Raw genomic sequence first — 19,045 nt, 5'->3', positions numbered from 1 at the left:
ATTTCATATTGGGGGTTCGAGTCCTCTTCTTATTTATATTAGCATTTATATTTATCATTTTATATTGTTTATGGTTAATATGACATAATAAAATAAATGGGAAGGACCACACTATTGTAGCATTGGTGCAAATTAAACTAAGAAGCAGCAATAACACTTCCATTAGAAGAAATGTGTTATTATAATACTTAGCACCTAGATTTATATACTGCTTCACAGTGCTTCACAGCCCTCTCTAAGCAATTTACAAGTCAGCATTTTGCCCCCAACAATCTTGATCCCCATTTTACCCACCTCTGAAGGATGGACGGCTGAGCCAACCTTTAGCCTGATAAGATTTGAACTGCCAAATTGCAGACAGACATAGCCTGCAGTACTGCAATCTAACCACTGCGTCACCGTGAGTTATAACAATCTCTCACCTGTATTATATGTAATCTTTTCTCTAGGGATACTAATGGACCATGAATCCACTTCTTCATCTTCTCCCTTTAGAAATTATGTCAGAAAAAAAGTTTCAGACTTAAAGTATAAACAGTTATAGTCATTTATACATCTTAATTTTAATATGTACTTAGTATTGTATGGTATGGTAGGTTTAGATTCAGTTTTCTTCTCAGCCAAATTTACTAGCTTAGCCTGCATGAGTCAATCTTTTAACCAAATTTATTGCTTGATGCTTAGGTGGGGATAAACTACTCTTGAATAGGCTATGAGCTCCTTAGGAAAAATCAAAGACAGAAGTAATCCAAATTTCTTATTTATATTTATATATTGCAAGAACTACATGAGGTCAGTGATTAGTATTCGGATGGAAGACTACAAAGAAACTCCAAGTTTATAGATTAAATGTAAACTAGGTATAGATAAAGTATATATACTGGAAGAAATCACTCATCAAGCCAGTGCAGAAGTTGGTGATAAATCAACGGTTTGCCACACTATTTGTAGAAGGCCTGATACTTATGGGAACTTGGGAGGGATGATTTCATGAGGGAGCAGATGCAGCCACAAAGCATTCTTTCGAAAAGTTCAAGACCATCATATGTCCACCACCTGGGCGGAAGCAGAATGAAGAAGTTGTCACACTGGCACAATCTGAGTGAGCAACATGACAAGTTTGTGGGTGGGAGATGGGCGGGTGCCAGGATGGCCCTGGAAATATATTGGAACTTTGAGGAATACTTTGACTTTGACTCTGATTTAGTTTGGGTGTTACCTGGCTAAGAAAATAAATGATGTGCATTATAGAAATATCAAACTAAAATAACAGAATGTTTATGCCATTTAAAAAATGAACATTTGAATTTAAGTCCTCTTATAGGGGAGATGTATGTAGGGGAGATAATACAGAAATAAACATTTTAATTCAGGTTAATGCAAATTATACCAAAGCAGACTACAGTTCTGCCCAATTCAGGAGTCATTTCTCCCCAAGAATTGGTTATCAAGACCCATTGGTTTATCTCTTGTTATAATTTATAGTAACTGATGACTGAGATCTGATCCTGTAAGTAGTATCAATCATCAAGAATGCTACATGCTACATACAAATCTAATAAATTGAATATATGTTGTATGTATATTTGCTTGATATTTAATAGTATCAAGTACAAAGGTCACAATATGCCTTCTCTGTTCAACTACAGTACACTCCACTTTCAGCCTGAGCAATGTTGTAAATCTCAACTTTTTCCTTTGGAACGATCACAATTTTTTATTCAAATTTCCTAAGGACCATGATATCTGACAGTCTTTGTTTGTTTGTTTGTTTGTTTATTTGTTTGTTGGGACTTATATGCCACCCAACTTCCAAAGGATTCTGGACTAATTTTTGCAGGAATCATGGCACACACTATCCTCTTGAAGGAAATCCAAATTAAATTTAAAAAGCAAGATAATTTGTTTAAAATAAATAGTGGACATTCTATGAGATTGCCGAATTCTGATCATTGTTAATGGTAGAAAATGGACTCAAGTCTTGTAAAATCACTATTTTTGCACAACAACTGTAAATTCAAGCTTTAAAAAAAGTTTTAGGGGGGAAACATTTTAGAAATGTTTTCTATTTTTGTAGCACCTGTTGTAACATGTAAAATCAGATAATAATGCCCATCATCTGAAAAGATTGTTGGCTTCTGCTACAAAATAATAGAAAGATAAGATGCTGCTATAGACCAGATCAGACTCTTTTAATATTTAATCTATTGATGTTTCATACTACTGGAAGTCTCTCTCTCTCTACATCTTTTAATCATTTGCCACTTGAATCTAACTGAAGAGATCAGGAAAGGAAACTAATCTTGCAAATTCTGTTCTCTCCCACTGAACAATTTTCATTCCCCAGTCATTTTATTTACCAGAGTCAAGTTGAATAAGAAGACGTTTGAGTAGGTTCTATTGAAGATCTGTATGCTGGGAGCAAGACCTGCTGAAGAATAGAGCAGTAGATTTTTTCTTCTGTTCGCCTTGGTGTCCTCTGCATTAGTATCATACAAATGGCAGGTGATTTCCTTTGAGATGAGATGCACACCAAAAAAAAAGGGTGGGTGGGTGAGAAAAAGGCCATATTGTCCAACCATAGCACCAAGCATGTTTAAAGAGTTAGATAATATGCCAACTCTCTCTCTCTCTCTCTCTCTCTCTCACACACACACACACACACACACACACACAATTCCTACAAAACCCCTTCCAACTTGCTGCTTCTGTAATATAGCTAAATAGATTCAATCTATATATTTATTATTAAAACTGATTTTCTTGGCCTCTGTGGAAATAAAATTATGGGAACTTAGGACCCAAACATACCTGAAAGGATCAGATTCAAAAAGCTTCCTTTAACTAAATATAAATTAATTTTTCATTCCTTTGGACCTCTCTCCAGTGCTTAAGGGTGGTGCTTAAATGACAGTGTAGATAAAATAATATGATTTTTTTTGTTTGTCTCCTTGTTTGTCTGGAAATTGCTCTGTCTCTTGGCCAATAGCTGCAAATAAATAGCTGTGTCCCACATTGTTCTGGCTAATAGAAAAGTTTGAAGTCGCAAAATTGCTTTTTTTTTTTTGTTTTACAAAAAGGAAACTATTTTCCAAACTTTACAAGTATTTTATCCCACAATAGGTAAATGAAAACTGTCATAAGTCTTTTATATATTTTTGCTGGCTACTTCTCTACACTTGAGCTGAGCATCTATAAACCAAGTGAGATACTACTTCTAAAAATGGAGAGGGAGAGAGAATAGAATAGAATAGAAAAATAGAATTCTTTATTGGCCCAGTGTGTTTGGACACTCAAGAAATTTGTCTTGGTGCATATGCTCTCAGTGTACATAAAAGAAAAAGATACATTTGTCAAGAATCATGTGGTACAACACTTAATGCTTGTCACAGGGGTCAAATAAGCAATGAAGAAACAATCAATATTAATAAAAATCTTAGGATACAAGCAACAATTTACAGTCATACGGTCCTAAGTGGAAGGAAAAGGATGATAGGAATGAGGAGATGGAAAGTAGAAACTGGTGAGTATTATTGCCAACAAAAGCTTGAAAAGGATTTTTTTTTTTGGAGAATTTTAAAGGGAACAAAGGATTAAAAGAATTTGTAGAATGTGGCTATCTAGCCAACAGAGGATCATAGAGATATTAAGGAAAAGGATGGAACTGAAACTGTCACCCAATTTTTGAGAACTCAGAGTTTTGCTAAAATTAATTTGGTGGTTTAAGAGACGAGTAAAGAATTGTGAATGAGAATGTTTTGTTAGCAAGATGGATTTAAAATACAGATGCATATTATGGAATAGGAAAGAAGCCTTGAGAAGTAGTGAATGCCATTTACTGGCTGGAGGAATTACCACAAGGGTGGAATATTTTCATGGACTTCCTGGTAGCTGCTGATCTTGAATAGGGATGCTTACTTTGACAGTTGAAAATGATGTATCAAATAGAACAATTAAAAGAAGAAGAATAGATTGATTATATTGTTCCTTCTGAATCAATCCCCCCTTCTTCTTTTAATTGTTCTATTCGATACTAATTTTTCTCCCTATTCCCTTTTAGTCACTCATTGTAATAATCATAAATTTCAATGTGGTCATCAATTTGTCTATTTCTCACTATCATAAATAAGATTACTCTTTCTTCTCTTCTTCCTTGTCTTCTTGCTTTGTATGTTCATCATTGTTGTCATTACTGTCCTCAATTTTATCATTATTATCATTGTTATCTTCTAATTTATTTTGCTTTCCTTTTCCAACTCCAGATCCCATAAAACATCATTTTAAATCCCTCAGAGCATCATAAAGGTCTTTGAAAATTGTCACGAATTCTTCATATTGACTTGTCTCCATATCATCAGTGTCAAGGCTCATAATTGCAATAAATCCGGCTGCTAATAAATGTCTGTTTCCACAGCCTTTTTAAATTCTCTGTGCTCCAGCAGATTCCTAGACACGTAAGAGAAAAACACAAACTGTACCAATCTTTGGCAAATAAACTAAATAAAAACAAAGTTATGTTTAGATGGCTGATGCCTGAAGGAATGCTGGTGACCTTATTAGAGAAGAAATACAAAATCAACATCCCAGAAGATGCAAAAGATTTTTATGAAGAACTGTTAAAACCCCTTGAAGACCGATTTACGAAAGAAGCAGATAGTAGAGATAAAATGAGCATGGAAGAACTAAGCTCAGATGACAATCCTTCAGATAAGGATGGCGATTTGAGACAAGCTCACGAAGGCGATTTGAGACAAACACAAGACAATTATGAAAGACAGGGGCCGATCACAAGAGCAAAGGCTGAAGCAAGAAAATAAAAACCGTAACAACTTATCCAAACCTATTAATGAAAATGACACCACATATTTTCAACCAATATAAGTGGATTAAATTCAGACAGGAAGAGGAAAAAAATCTTTCACAAACTATTAAATTACAATTTCCATATAACATGCCTACAAGAGACTCACATTGCCAAAAAAGATAACACAGTGCTACTTCCTTCAAGCCTAGGTGAACTGTTTATCTCCTCAGTACTAGTTAAAAGAAGAGGAATAGCTATGTATATTAAAGCCCAATACAAACCAAAACTTATCTACAATGACTCAGATGGTCAAATCTTAATGGTCCAGATAACCATTGGGAAAGAACAAATAATAATAATAATAATAATAATAATAATAATAATAATAATAATAATAATAGGAATCTATGCACCTTCTATTAAACAATCTACATTCTTCACAAAACTACATGAAAAAATACTGGAAATGAACTTGTCTAACTTCATCATTATAGGCAATTTTGACACCATACAAAACAAAACAAAAGATTACAAGGGTAATATACAACACCACTTAAGAAAAATACTCCCAACTATGTTTGCTGACTTAGCTTATGAATTTTCATTAAAAGACATATGGAGAGCACACCACCCAGATAAGACACAATACACTTTTTCTTCCTATCCACACAAATCTTGGTCACGTATCGATATGGCTTGGTCTAATTCTTACATCACAAACCAAATAATAGATATACAGATCTTGCTTGGTTCTTGGGCTGACTACAATCTTATACTTCTAACTCTTAAAAATTTGAATACCACAACACGGCAAAGATGGACTATGAACCAGTCCACCATAAATGAAAAACAATTTAAGAACCATATAGAATATGAATTACCAACTTTTTTCCAGCTGCATCCTCACAGATTGGATCTACATTCTCACAGATTGTCTGGGATACAGCGAAAGCCTACATCCTTGGACTATACATTTCCTACCTGGCAAACTCCAGAAAACAAAAAAAAGAGAAATTTAACAATCTTAACACAAAACTTCAGATCGCAGAAAAGACCTTCCAACAAAATCCAGATGCCACAATGACCTTAATTGAAACAAAAGTCATAAGACATGAAATAAATTTAGTAACCCAACAACAATTTACTGATAAAATCAAAACAATAAAATTTTAAATTTAAATTTAAATTTTGAATCAGCAAACAAGTCGGGTCATTGGTTAGCCTTTAAATTGGCACAACAAAAAGCTGAAAAAAACCATAGAAGCCCTTTACGATAACTTAGGCACACTAAAATCAAACACTAAGAGAAGAAACAGATAAGAAGGCAATTCTACCAGGAACTATAGGAAACAGATACAATAGATAACTGTGCAATCAGGGATTACCTACTTGAAAATGAAACCTCTACATTAACGGATGAACAAAGCACTAAATTAAACAAGAAAATTACCTCAATGGAACTTAAATTTGCTATTACAAAACAGCACAATAACAAAACTCCGGGACCTGATGGTATTCCCACAGAATTTTAAAAATACCACCACGATCTACTAGAACCAATTATCCTAGAGATCTACAATGAAGCCCTCACACAAGGTAAACTTCCCAAAACTTGGTCTGAAGTCTACATAACTATCATTCCAAAAGAAAACAAGGACAAAAAACACCTCAAAAACTACATTATTAATTACCAATTATAAAATATTTTCTACAATAATTGCAGAATGCCTTAAAATATTTTAAACAATATTATTCATTCAGATCAAAATGGATTCTTACTGGCAAGAAATATTAGCTCTAACACAAGGACCATACTTAATACTCTTGAGTACTATGATAAAAATTCTGATAAACCAATGGCTCTTATATTCATAGATCTAAAAAGGCTTTCGATTCCCTATATTGGGAATATTTTACAGCTCAAATAGAACATATGAAATTTGGAGATAATTTTGTCAACTTAATCAAATCAATCTACTCACACCAGACTGCTAAAATACTTTTCAATAATCACAGCACTGAAAAAATAGCAATAATGAGAGGTGTCTGCCAAGGTTGCCCTCTAGCACCTTTAATTTTTATACTTGCAATAGAAACTCTATTAAAAAATATAAGAAACAATTCACAAATCCAAGGAATCAAAATAAAAAGGGAACGTTTTAAATTACAGGCTTTTGCAGATGACATTGTATTCATAATCCAAGACCCACTAGAATCAGTCCACATTTTGCTAGAGGAACTTCACAAATTTGGAGAAATAACTGGTCTTAAAATTAACGTAGACAAAACCAAAATTATAACAAAAATATGACAAAAGAACAAAATACTCTATTAGAACAAACTCCTATCCTAAAAATAGTCAAAAAATTTAAATATTTAGGTATCTGGATTTCTTCAAATTGTAGTATCCTAAAAAAGACAATTTTGATAAACTCACACAAGATGTACAAAAAGACTTAGCAAGATGGACAAAGTTAAAACTATCCTTGATGGGAAAGATTGCCACAATCAAATCAAACATTCTCCCTAGATATCTATACTTATTTCAAGTAACATTTTGAACATTTTCATAAGATAAGATAATTCAAAAATTCATTTTTGGTCAAAAAAAAAGAGGCAAGAATAAAATTGAAAAACCTGCAGGACCATCGATCTAGAGGAGGTTTTGGCCTCCCCAACTTTTACCTGCCATCTGAGTAAAGATTAAAGACTGGATAACCCTCCAAAACACAAGATTACTGACCCTAGAGGGCTTTGATTTGCAGTCTGGGTGGCACTCATTCTTAATGATGGAACTAAGTAAAATCCCAAGCTACTTTAAGCACCATTATATAAGAAACACCTTAATATTCACATGGTACCAGATTTTAAAAAATCACTATCTTGCAATTCCGAAATGGATATCTCCCAACGAATCACTTACCTACCCAACCATCTTCTCTTCCTCAAAAATTTTAACTTACTCAAAACTACTTTACCATAACAACATTATGCTCTCAAAACAACAATTAGATGAGAATGGAATAACCTTAGACTGGTTTACCTATATGCAAATAAATTCCAAATATAAAACAACACAAGAACACCTTTGGCTTCCAAATCACAAACCTCCTTGATGCAATCTTATTTGGTTCTAGCTTAAAAATTATCTCTAAAATATATAGCTACTTACTAAGGCAAGACACTTTAGAGGAACAAGTTAAGGGCTGTATGATTGCATGGGTACAAAATTTGGGTATACAATAAACCTCTCAGAATGGGAAAAATAGGCACAATTAATTATAAAATGACGCTCGTGACATCATACAAAGAAAACTTATTTAAAATGATCTATAGGTAGTGTTCTGTCTGGGTTCCCCCAGACCTCAACACCAACTGGAAAAAACAGCCAGACACTCTGGTAAAAGCCAAAAGTAGTTTATAACTGGAAAAAATAAGCACAGAGGAAAACCTGTTCTTCCCAACAGACAGGATATAATACGGTACAGCAGGGTCCTGATGTCCAGACAATACAGCAAGCTTCTTGCTGGCACCCCCCCCCCCCAAGGTTTCAATAGTCAAAGGCACAAACCAGGATTCCAAGACGCCAAAGTTCACAGTCAGGTCCCACGACTCTCAAAGATAAAACTCCACAAGCCAGGAAGGGTGGGTCTGCCTTTTAGCCTTTCCCAAGAGCACCACACCCAAACCCAGCTGCTGCCACTTTAATGCTGAAAGTATTTAGCCAATTGACTCCGTCTCTGATTAGCTCTTCGTTGTCGCAGATCAATTATGGCTTGTGCACTTTCCTCTAAGGAATCCAGGCTGCTTGCTGAGGAGAGCTCCCCCTGGTGGGACTCTGGCTGTCCTCCCTCTTCTTCAGCCTGGGATTCCTCCTCGTCTGTCTGCACCTCCTGTTCCTCAGCCTCTCCCTCTGAGCTGGAAACCGACAGAAGGTCAGCCGTTCCCGGAGGGGCCTCAGACGGAACCACAACAGGTAGTACCCTTCCACCAGCTAGACTCTCAAAAATGTACCCTAGTATACTCCCTACCTGCTGGAAATGCAAAAAAACCTACAAGGAACCTATTACCATCTATGGTGGACCTGTATATATGCTAAAAAATTCTGGTCAGAGGTTAAAAAAATCATAGACCAAGCCATATCCATAACAATCTTACTTAAACCAGAACTATTCTTGCTAGGCATCTTCAGGCAAAAAGTTACAAAAGAAGATAGATACCTTATTATTCAAATCTTGACAGCTGCTAGAATTACCTATGCCCAACATTGGAAATGGGAAAATATCCCTACTACTATAAATATTATCACAAAAATTATGGACTGTGCTGATGATGGAATTACAACATAAAAATGATTCAGAGTTCTACAAGGCTTGGAAGAAGTGGTACCGATGGTTATTCAACAAAAAAATATGAAACAACTACTAATAAGACAAAAGAAATTATTCAAACGCACGTTTCCATCTCACAACAGACCATGTTGTAATTATAAAATTTAATACCGTTCACATACAATTTAAAGTACTAAATAGTCATTGATTTCATAGACTGTCTGTACTCAATCCTATTGATATTGATCAATTATTACTAATCAACTATACCTACTTGCAAACACTTACAATCCTACTCTTTCCTTTTCATCATATACACCTACCATACGTCACAACTCAAAAGTCGTCAATTCAAAATCGCCTGGTAACTCGCAGGTCTTCCCCTCTCTCCCCTAACTAAACTTCACCTTCTCATATATCTCTCAGTACCCTTTTCATCCCATAATACAATTAATTAACCCAACCCATTTTTGAATTCGTATGTGTTCTCGATTTGAAGTTATGTTGTTATATTTGTATTATGCATAATTTACTATCCTACTTTAACATGTATATCTCCTTACTTTATTCTGATATGTGCTTTATCAATACATACAAACACATAGAAACATAGAAACACAGTAGACTGACGGCAGAAAAAGACCTCATGGTCCATCTAGTCTGCCCTTATACTATTTCCTGTATTTTATCTTAGAATGGATATATGTTTATCACAAGTATGTTTAAATTCAGTTACTGTGGATTTACCAACCACGTCTGCTGGAAGTTTGTTCCAAGGATCTACTACTCACTCGGTAAAATAATATTTTCTCATGTTGCTTTTGATCTTTCCCCGAACTAACTTCAGATTGTGTTCCCTTGTTCTTGTGTTCACTTTCCTATTAAAAACACTTCCCTCCTGAACCTTATTTAACCCTTTAACATATTTAAATGTTTCAATCATGTCCCCACTTTTCCTTCTGTCCTCCAGACTATACAGATTGAGTTCATTAAGTCTTTCCTGATACGTTTTATGCTTAAGACCTTCCACCATTCTTGTAGCCCATTTTTGGACCCGTTCAATTTTGTCAATATCTTTTTGTAGGTGAGGTCTCCAGAACTGAACACAGTATTCCAAATATGGTCTCACCAGCACTCTATATAGCGGGATCATAATCTCCCTCTTCCTGCTTGTTATACCTCCAGCTATGCAGCCAAGCATCCTACTTGCTTTTCCTACTGCCCGACCACACTGCTCACCCATTTTGAGACTGTCAATAATCACTACCCTTAAATCCTTCTCTTCTGAAATGTTTGTTAACACAGAACTGCCAATACAATACTCTGATTGAGGATTCCTTTTCCCCAAGTGCATTATTTTACATTTGGAAACATTAAACTGCAGTTTTCATTGCTTTGACCATTTATCTAGTAAAGCTAAATCATTTACCATATTACAGACACCTCCAGGAATATCAACCCTATTGCACACTTTACAGTCATCAGCAAATAGGCAAATCTTCCCTACCAAACCTTCCCCTATGTCACTCACAAACATATTAAAAAGAATAGGACCCAGAACAGACCCTTGTGGCACACTGCTTGTAACCTGTCTCTGCTCAGAATACTCGCCATTAACAACAACTCTCTGATGTCTACGCTTCAGCCAGCTGCAAATCCACTGAACTATCCAGGGATTAAGTCCAATCTTCACTAATTTATCTATCAGCTCTTTATGTGGAACCGTATCAAAGGCTTTGCTGAAGTCCAGATAGGCAATATCCACAGCACCACCTTCATCCAACACCTTTCTGACATAGTCAAAGAAATCAATGAGATTAGTCTGACATGATTTGCCTTCAATAAAACCATGCTGATTTGGGTCCAATAAGTTATTGTTTTTTAGGTGCTGATTTATCCTCTTTTTGAGTAGAGTCTCCATCATTTTAACTACAACCGATGTCAAGCTAACTGGCTTGTAGTTACCAGCTTCTTCTCTACTGTCTTTCTTGTGGATAGGCATTCTCCAATTCTCAGGAACATCTCCTGTTAACAGGGATTGGTTAAACAAATCAGTCAGAGGGTTGGCAATGACAGATCTGAGTTCTTAAAGAACTCTGGGGTGGATGCCATCTAGACCCATTGCCTTATTTATCTTTAATCCTTCAAGTTCTTCTAAGACATCAGCTTCTAAGATTACTGGAGCTGAATCTGTACAGCTGGAAGCAATGCTATATCCATCTATAGTATTATATTGTAAGATGTATTTTGAGAAAACTGAACAGAAGTAGCTATTGAAATGGTCAGCGACCTCCTTATTCCCATCAATGCATATATCATTCCAAGTACAGTGGTACCTTAAGATACGAACTTAATTGGTGCCGGGGGGAGGTTCGTAAGACGAAAGGTTCGTAAGACGAAACATTGTTTCCCATAGGAAACAATGTAAAGTCAATTAATCCGTGCAACCAACCCCCCCCGCAAAAAAAACGGATTTCCGGCTGTTTTAAAAGGTGACAGCCGGCCTGGGGGACTTCCCAGCACCCCCCGAACCCAGGTTTGGGGTTCGGGGGGGGTGCTGGCAAGCCCCCCAGGCCGGCTGAGACATTTTAAAACACCCGCGCCGCTTCGCAGCTGTCTCCTGAAGCCGAACGCGGAAGTTCGGCTTTGGTGTTTGGCGTTCGGAGACAGATGGGAACCCAGCGGTCTCCCGAATGCCGAAACCGGAAGGGGCAAGGTGGGGGGGGGGGGAGAACGGGAGGCTCAGCATTCCGTCAGTCGCAGCGCTGGCTGTCAACTTTTCTTTTTAGCACTGGGGAGGCAAGTCAGCTCCTGCCCAGTGCTAAAAAGAAAAGTTGACAGCCAGCGCTGCGGCTGACGGAATGCTGAGCTTCCCGTTCTCTCTCCGCCCCCTCGCCCCTTCGCCCCCTGTGTTCCTAGGAGAAGTGCTGGTGAGGAGCAGGTCTGTCTTGCCTCAATCCCCAGCACTTCTCCTAGGAACACAGGGAGGCGAAGGGGCGAGGGGGGGGAGAGAGAACGGGAGGCTCAGTATTCCGTCAGTCGCAGCGCTGGCTGTCAACTTTTCTTTTTAGCACTGGGGAGGCAAGTCAGCTCCTGCCCAGTGCTAAAAAGAAAAGTTGACAGCCAGCGCTGTGGCTGACGGAATGCTGAGCTTCCCTTTCTCTCTCCGCCCCCTCGCCCCTTCGCCCCCTGTGTTCCTAGGAGAAGTGCTGGTGAGGAGCAGGTCTGTCTTGCCTCAATACCCAGCACTTCTCCTAGGAACACAGGGAGGCGAAGGGGCGAGGGGGGGAGAGAGAACGGGAGGCTCAGCATTCTGTCAGTCGCAGCGCTGGCTGTCAACTTTTCTTTTTAGCACTGGGGAGGCAAGTCAGCTCCTGCCCAGTGCTAAAAAGAAAAGTTGACAGCCAGCGCTGCGGCTGACAGAATGCTGAGCTTCCCGTTCTCTCTCCGCCCCCTCGCCCCTTCGCCCCCCTGTGTTCCTAGGAGAAGTGCTGGTGAGGAGCAGGTCTGTCTTGCCTCAATCCCCAGCACTTCTCCTAGGAACACAGGGAGGCGAAGGGGCGAGGGGGGGGAGAGAGAACGGGAGGCTCAGGAAGGGAGCTCGGGAAGGAGCCCACGGTCAGTCGGCTGCGGGCGGGAGGAAGGCGATTGTTCCGCTGCCGCCAGCATGGCCTGGCTGGCAGCGGAAGATGTAACGGAGCCAACGGGGGATTCGCCTTCCTCCCACCCACAGCCGACTGATCGTGGGCTCCTTCCCGACCTCAGAGAGCTTCCTGGTTTTCGTCTGTGTTGGATTCGCGAGCTTTCATGCCCAGGAAGCTCTCCGAGGTTGCGAAGGAGCCCACGATCAGTCGGCTGCAGGCGGGAGGAAAGCAAATGTCACGGGGCTGGGCTCGGCTCCCCCCCTTACCAGCCCCGCCGCGGAAGGCTCCATTCTGTTCCCTGCCGGCCCGATTGAGCGGCCGGCGGTCTCCGCCACGGAGCCCGGCCCCGTGGGCTCGGTTACATCTTCCGCTGCCAACCAGGCCATGCTGGCGGCAGCGCAACGAAGAGAGACATTTGCTTTCCTCCCACCGGCCCCTCAATCGGGCTGGCAGGGAACAGAATGGAGCCTTCTGCGGCGGCTGCCTGCTGGGCTGGTAAGGGGGAAAGCCGAGCCCAGCCCCGTGGCATTCGCTTTCCTCCTGCCCGCAGCTGACTGATCGTGGGCTCCTTCCTGACCTTGGAGAGCTTCCTGGTTTCCGTCCGTGTTTGATTCGCGAGCTTTCATGCCCAGGAAGCTCTCCGAGGTTGCGAAGGAGCCCACGATCAGTCGGCTGCGGGCGGGAGGAAAGCGAATGTCACGGGGCTGGGCTCGGCTCCCCCCTCAGCTCCCCCCCTTACCATCCCCGCCGCGGAAGGCTCCATTCTGTTCCCTGCCGGCCCGATTGAGCGGCCGGCGGTCTCCGCCACGGAGCCTGGCCCCGTGGGCTCAGTTACATCTTCCGCTGCCAACCAGGCCATGCTGGCGGCAGCACAACTAAGAGAGACATTTGCTTTCCTCCCGCCATCCCCTCAAGTTGGATGCACCCTCGCTGGCCCGCTCGGCCGCGCCTCCTCGCCCGCCCAGGATGCAGACCTGCTGCCTCTCCCCACGCCCGCCGATCCTGCGCCTCCTGCTTCAACCCCCCAGCCAAAAATACAAAGGCGGTCAGCCGCCGCCCGCGGAGCAATGGGAAGCTCAAGCCGCCGGCGTTTTCAGACTCCCTTTGCTCCAGGCTGCTCTGCCCTGCCTGTCAGACCGTCTTTGTGTTTTCGCTGGGGGGGGGAGAGCAGGAGGACCTTCCTGACTCCCTCCCCCAGCGCCGGACCTCCTGCCCTCTCTCCCAGACAAAACCCCAAAGTGGCCTCCCGAACCCGGAAACCCGGAAGTTCGGGTTTGGTGTTCGTAACATGAAAAAAGTTCGTACGAAGAGGCAAATTTTTTCTGAACCCCGGGTTCGTATCATGAGTTGTTCGTAAGACGAGGGGTTCATATCTTGAGGTACCACTGTACTAACCTTCATGATGCTGCAGTTTTTCTTCTTCCTATCACTAATATATCTGAAGAATGTTTTATCCCCCTTCTTTACAGATTTGGCAATTTATTCCTCTTTTGAGGCTTTAGCAGCATATATTATCTGTTTCGGCTCCTTCTGTCTCATTTTATACACCTCTCTATCAGCTATACTTCCAGACTCTTTATATCTCCTATAGGCAGCCCTTTTTTCATTGACTATAGCCCTTACATCATTGCTAAACCTAGTGGTTTCATCTTCCTTTTACCTTTAGTTATTTGCCTTACATAAAATCTAGTGGCTTTTAAAATGGCCTTTTTTAATATAGTCCACTGGGTGCTCGCTCCTGCCGTTTTATCCTTCCCCTTTAATTCATTATTTAAATATTCCCCCATTGCATTAAAATTTGTTTTTCTGAAATCCAATACTTTGGTTGCAGTATAGGATTGCTCACAATCAGTTTTTACATCAAACCACAAACATAGATGGTCACTGAAAGACATGGTTCTTCCTTGGCCTAATGCCATTAGTACCAGAGGTTGGTTCCTTCTGGTTCGGACTTGTTTGCTGGCAAACTGCTGGTGATGTCACAATCATGTCAGGGAACCAGTTTGTTTGGCGCCAGCCTGAGGATACCACCATCTTTTACAAAAAAATGGGGGGGGGATTTGGGGAGGAGAGAATTTGTTTTTTTGTTTTTTAATCTTCTGCACATGGGCAGAAGCTGAGTTTCTGGCACTGCGCATGCATCACCATATTGTTTTTGGCTTTGGGGGAAGGGATTTTTCAGATTATTCGGCACTGCGCATGCATGTGATATGTTTGGGATTAGCTGTCAACCAGGAATGAAAATTTACTGCAGCAAGTGCTGCAGATGTTTTTTTCTGAATGTTTTTCTTATGCATCAATATGTGAGAAATCAGAGCACGAAAGTCCATAACTCTGCTTCCTGTATCCTGTTTAAGATCTCAGTTTTCCATTTGTTGCTGTAGATGGGAAGTGAGTGCTTGCCCTTTGAAAACGCAGATGTGAAATGGCAGAATAAAAGGTTCTCAGTACGAAGAAAATGATACATGTGGAAAGAATGGACAATACAATTACAACTTTTTATCTCTTTTTAAAGATTTTTTTAAAAAAAATCCTTATTATTATTTATAAACAGGAAAGGTGGTGAACATACCTAATATTCCCTCCTCCTATTTTTCTCAGAGCAACACCCCTGTGAGGTGATTTGGGATGAAAGAGATTGACTGGCCCAAGATCACCAGGCAGCTTTCACACTTAAGGCAGGCGTAGAACTGATAATCTCCTGGTTTCTTGACTGTTGCCTTAGCCGCTAGAGCAAAATTGATAGCTGAGAGCTGTTGCTCTAATTTACATTTTATTTATAGTACCCTTTCTATACTTCCATAGTTTTAAAAAAATTCCCCAAGCAAGTAAAAAAAATATTCTTTATTTTTAGGGACATTTCTTATCCAAAGTACTTTTATATAACTATTCAAGCTGAATTTTATAGAAGTAATAACAGAATAATAATTTTATGGAAATAGCACATTTTCACTCATACAATGAAGAAACTCTTGATTTAATGGACTCATGGGAGAGAACCAAATGTAAAATAGTGCTTGTGTGGAATGGTGTCATACTTGAGTAAAATGGCATTTTGCCTATTGTCTATGAAGTCTGTGAAACAGATGTGGTAAACCTATTTACTGCATAGTAGTTTTTTTTTAAAAAAAAATCATTGTTAATTGCTATAATTTAACTTTCTCCACAGTATATGAAACTGAATGAGAAACTTACTAAGTTATCACCTGGAAGAAACAGTTTGATTGTTGTAAGTTTTTCATAACCTTTGTAGCAGGCAAAACGAGAACTGGATACATCTGGAAGAAAATACAAATTATTATAATACCATGTCTAAACATGCGTTTTGGGGGGAGGGTGTAATTTTTTCCCCCAATTCAAACTTTTTCAATACATTTCAAAATATCTTCATAATACAATAAAAATATTATTGAGTTGGTAAGCTAATTATAATTGCCTCCCCCCCAAAATTATTAGTTCCCAATTAATTACTTCCGGTATTCATTGAGCCCACCAACCTTAATCTCTAATTTTGTCATCTAGATATCCAATTTTCTTCTCATTGAATTCAACCTTAATTTTCTTTAAACCTTATTAGATTAATATCATTATCCTTTTATTAATTCAGGTATGCCATCCTGCCTACTTTTCCTTCTTATGTATTCTCCAAAACCCTTACAAGAAAAAAAGACATTATCAACTAAAAAAAAGAAAGAAAATTATAGTCTTAAAAAGGATGGAAAAGAAAAAGAAAAAAGCAGAGAAAAAATGTACTCTATTACTAAAACAATGTAGAAATTAATCAATTCATTATTTTAAATCTTCAATTCTTGAACATTTGTCATAGTATTGAAATCATATTTCATTCAATATAATAGTCAATTATTATTCAAATATTTATCACTTCATTATCCTTAGTTTTCCCAATCTTTTATAATTCCAATAATCCAAGTAACCTTTCTATTTCTGTACAATTCTATGCTTTAGTAAAGTATCATAAATTGAAATGTATCTTAAAACAACACTCAGATAAATCTAACTACATCATTCCATAATTAATGCATATTTAATAATCTATCATCCGTCCTCAAGGTACCATCTTTGCCAAACCTCAGGGATTTTCTTTCTTATCATCTTATAACCCAATATTTCCACCCTTCCCTCTCTTTCCACAAAAGTACCAAATCTTTCCAAATTTTTTCATTCCTTTCTTACTCTGCCTTTTCCGGAGTGTCAGGTCACATCTACTCTCCATTTTATTAGTTCATAGTGTAGTGCTTATATCATCAACCCCCCCCTTCAATCAAACAATTTCCTAATTCATTTGTCTTTTTAGATCGTTTGTTTTCCTCTTTTGACTCATTGGATATGAAAACCACTATTTCATCAATATTAAGTCCTTTAATCTGTTCCTTTTGAAAGTGCCTCTCTGATGACCCTTTTCTATTTCCATTTCTCTGTTGATCATTCTGTTCCAACTCGTTTCTTCCTCTCCCTCGGTTTCGCTACGGTGTTGTTGTTTCTGTTTTCTTCTTTCTATTTAGTTTTTCAGCTCCTCTTTATCACTTATTGAAAAAGAAAACATTCTGCCCAGTTCCATTGCATCAAGGACAAATTCAGTGAATAATAAATCCAACCAAATATTGCCCCAACTTCATCAGCAGATGTCCTCAGTATACAGCAGCGTTTTTCAACCAGTGTGCCGTGGCACACTAGTGTGCCGCGAGACATGGTCAGGTGTGCCGCGAAGAAGGAAGCTCAGGTTCTGGTCTCGCAACTTTTTGCTGAGAGAGTGAGCTGAGAAAGAGAGAGAGAAAGAAAGAGAGAGAGGAAGAGAGAGAAAGAAAGAAAGAAAGAAAGAGAGAGAAAGCAAGAGAAAGAAGGCAAGAGAGAGAGAAAGAGAGAGAGAAAGCAAGAGAGAGAGAGAGAAAAGGAGAGGAAGGGAGAGAGAAAGAAATGAGCAAAAAGGGGAGGAAAAAAGAGAAATGAGAAAATGATTGAAACAGAGAATGAGAGGAAAGAGAGAGAAACAAAAGAGAGACAGAAGTGACTTGATTTAAAGCATATGATAAAAAAGCACCCAAAGAATAAGAGAGAAAACCCCCCAGCCCTCACCTGTTTTTGGAAATGGTTCAAGAGTGTGTATACACACACACACACACACACACACAAGGGTGGGGAGGAGACAGGTAATGGAAAAGAGAGGAGAGTGTCTTAGGGTGTCATTTTGGTTGGTGGTGTGCCCCAGGATTTTGTAAATGTAAAAAATGTGCCGCGGCTCAAAAAAGGTTGAAAATCACTGGTATACAGCATGCAATCTTTCCAATTCTTCAGTTTTGGCCTCTGTAACAACTTAAACATTTAAATTCTAATAGTCCCCAAAGTCCCAACTTCCACAGATGAAACAAATTATAAAATTCTTGGGGTTTTGAAGAAATTTTGAGTTCATTTTAATGCCAAATAAACAATTAAATAATAATAATACAGCCCCTACCACTTCCGCTTCTGTCCAACTCCCAGAACAGAAAAAAATTAAAAGTCCGAATCAAGATCCCCTCCAGCATAATAACTCACTCTCTCCTCCAAACTTTTATTCTTCTCAACCTCCAGCACAAAAACTTATGTTTCTTCTTCTTCCAGATGACTTCCAATGCTTTAAATCCTATCTTTCCAGCACATAGACACTGCGGCTATGGCGACCAAGGTTGTTTCACCCACTGCCAGTCAAGGTCGCAAATCTACCCACTGTGGAATGTGCCAACCTCAAAAACAGCGGGAGATCAAGACCCCTTTTTCACCTCCTCTTCAGGGAGGTTCCAGGCCGATCCGACAGGAATTTACTCCCCAAACAGTGGGGATTCTGCATCCTCCAAGCAGGAGTGCAAGATAAACTGTCTCACCGCGGCACTGACCATGCCCCTCTCTCCATCCTGCTACCCTTCTAGTCATAGGTGTACATGATCAAACACCAGATGCAGCATTTACCCCACAAAGTTTGTACATCATTGGTATAAAGAAACATATTTATTTTTTAAAACATGTTTATGACTAGAAGGGTAGCAGGATAAAAATCAAATATTAATCTAACTAAAATGAAATTAAATGTAATTAATATAATGAAGTGACTAATATTTTTCCTCTTGTCTCATATTACAAATTCTGCATTTTAGGACTAATGCTCAAGATCTGGGAAAGTAGTATGCAACCAGTGAAACAGATTGTACATCTACGGTGTTTGATGTTCAATATAAAGTTTAGAGAAATGGATGAGTGATGGAAAAATGGAA

The 19,045-nt window shown here is 39.2% G+C and overlaps 1 protein-coding gene across 1 annotated transcript in view; it reads right to left on the bottom strand.

Moving 5' to 3' along the window:
- The window catches only part of LOC139161085 (cation channel sperm-associated auxiliary subunit beta-like), a 203,989-nt gene that overhangs the window by 178,368 nt on the left and 6,576 nt on the right, over positions 1 to 19,045 (bottom strand). Inside the window, exons 2-4 of the mRNA XM_070739810.1 lie at positions 15,975 to 16,057; positions 2,361 to 2,513; positions 423 to 489 (exon numbers count right to left, since the gene is read on the bottom strand). Of these exons, the coding sequence (XP_070595911.1) occupies positions 423 to 489; positions 2,361 to 2,513; positions 15,975 to 16,057 (303 nt within the window). The remainder of the gene's footprint in view (positions 1 to 422; positions 490 to 2,360; positions 2,514 to 15,974; positions 16,058 to 19,045) is intronic.

This window comes from Erythrolamprus reginae, chromosome 1, assembly GCF_031021105.1.
Source record: "Erythrolamprus reginae isolate rEryReg1 chromosome 1, rEryReg1.hap1, whole genome shotgun sequence".
In the NCBI taxonomy this organism is placed as follows: domain Eukaryota; kingdom Metazoa; phylum Chordata; class Lepidosauria; order Squamata; family Dipsadidae; genus Erythrolamprus; species Erythrolamprus reginae.
The sequence above is the reverse complement of the archived record's forward strand: the minus strand, read 5'-3'. Positions and strand labels throughout refer to the sequence as shown.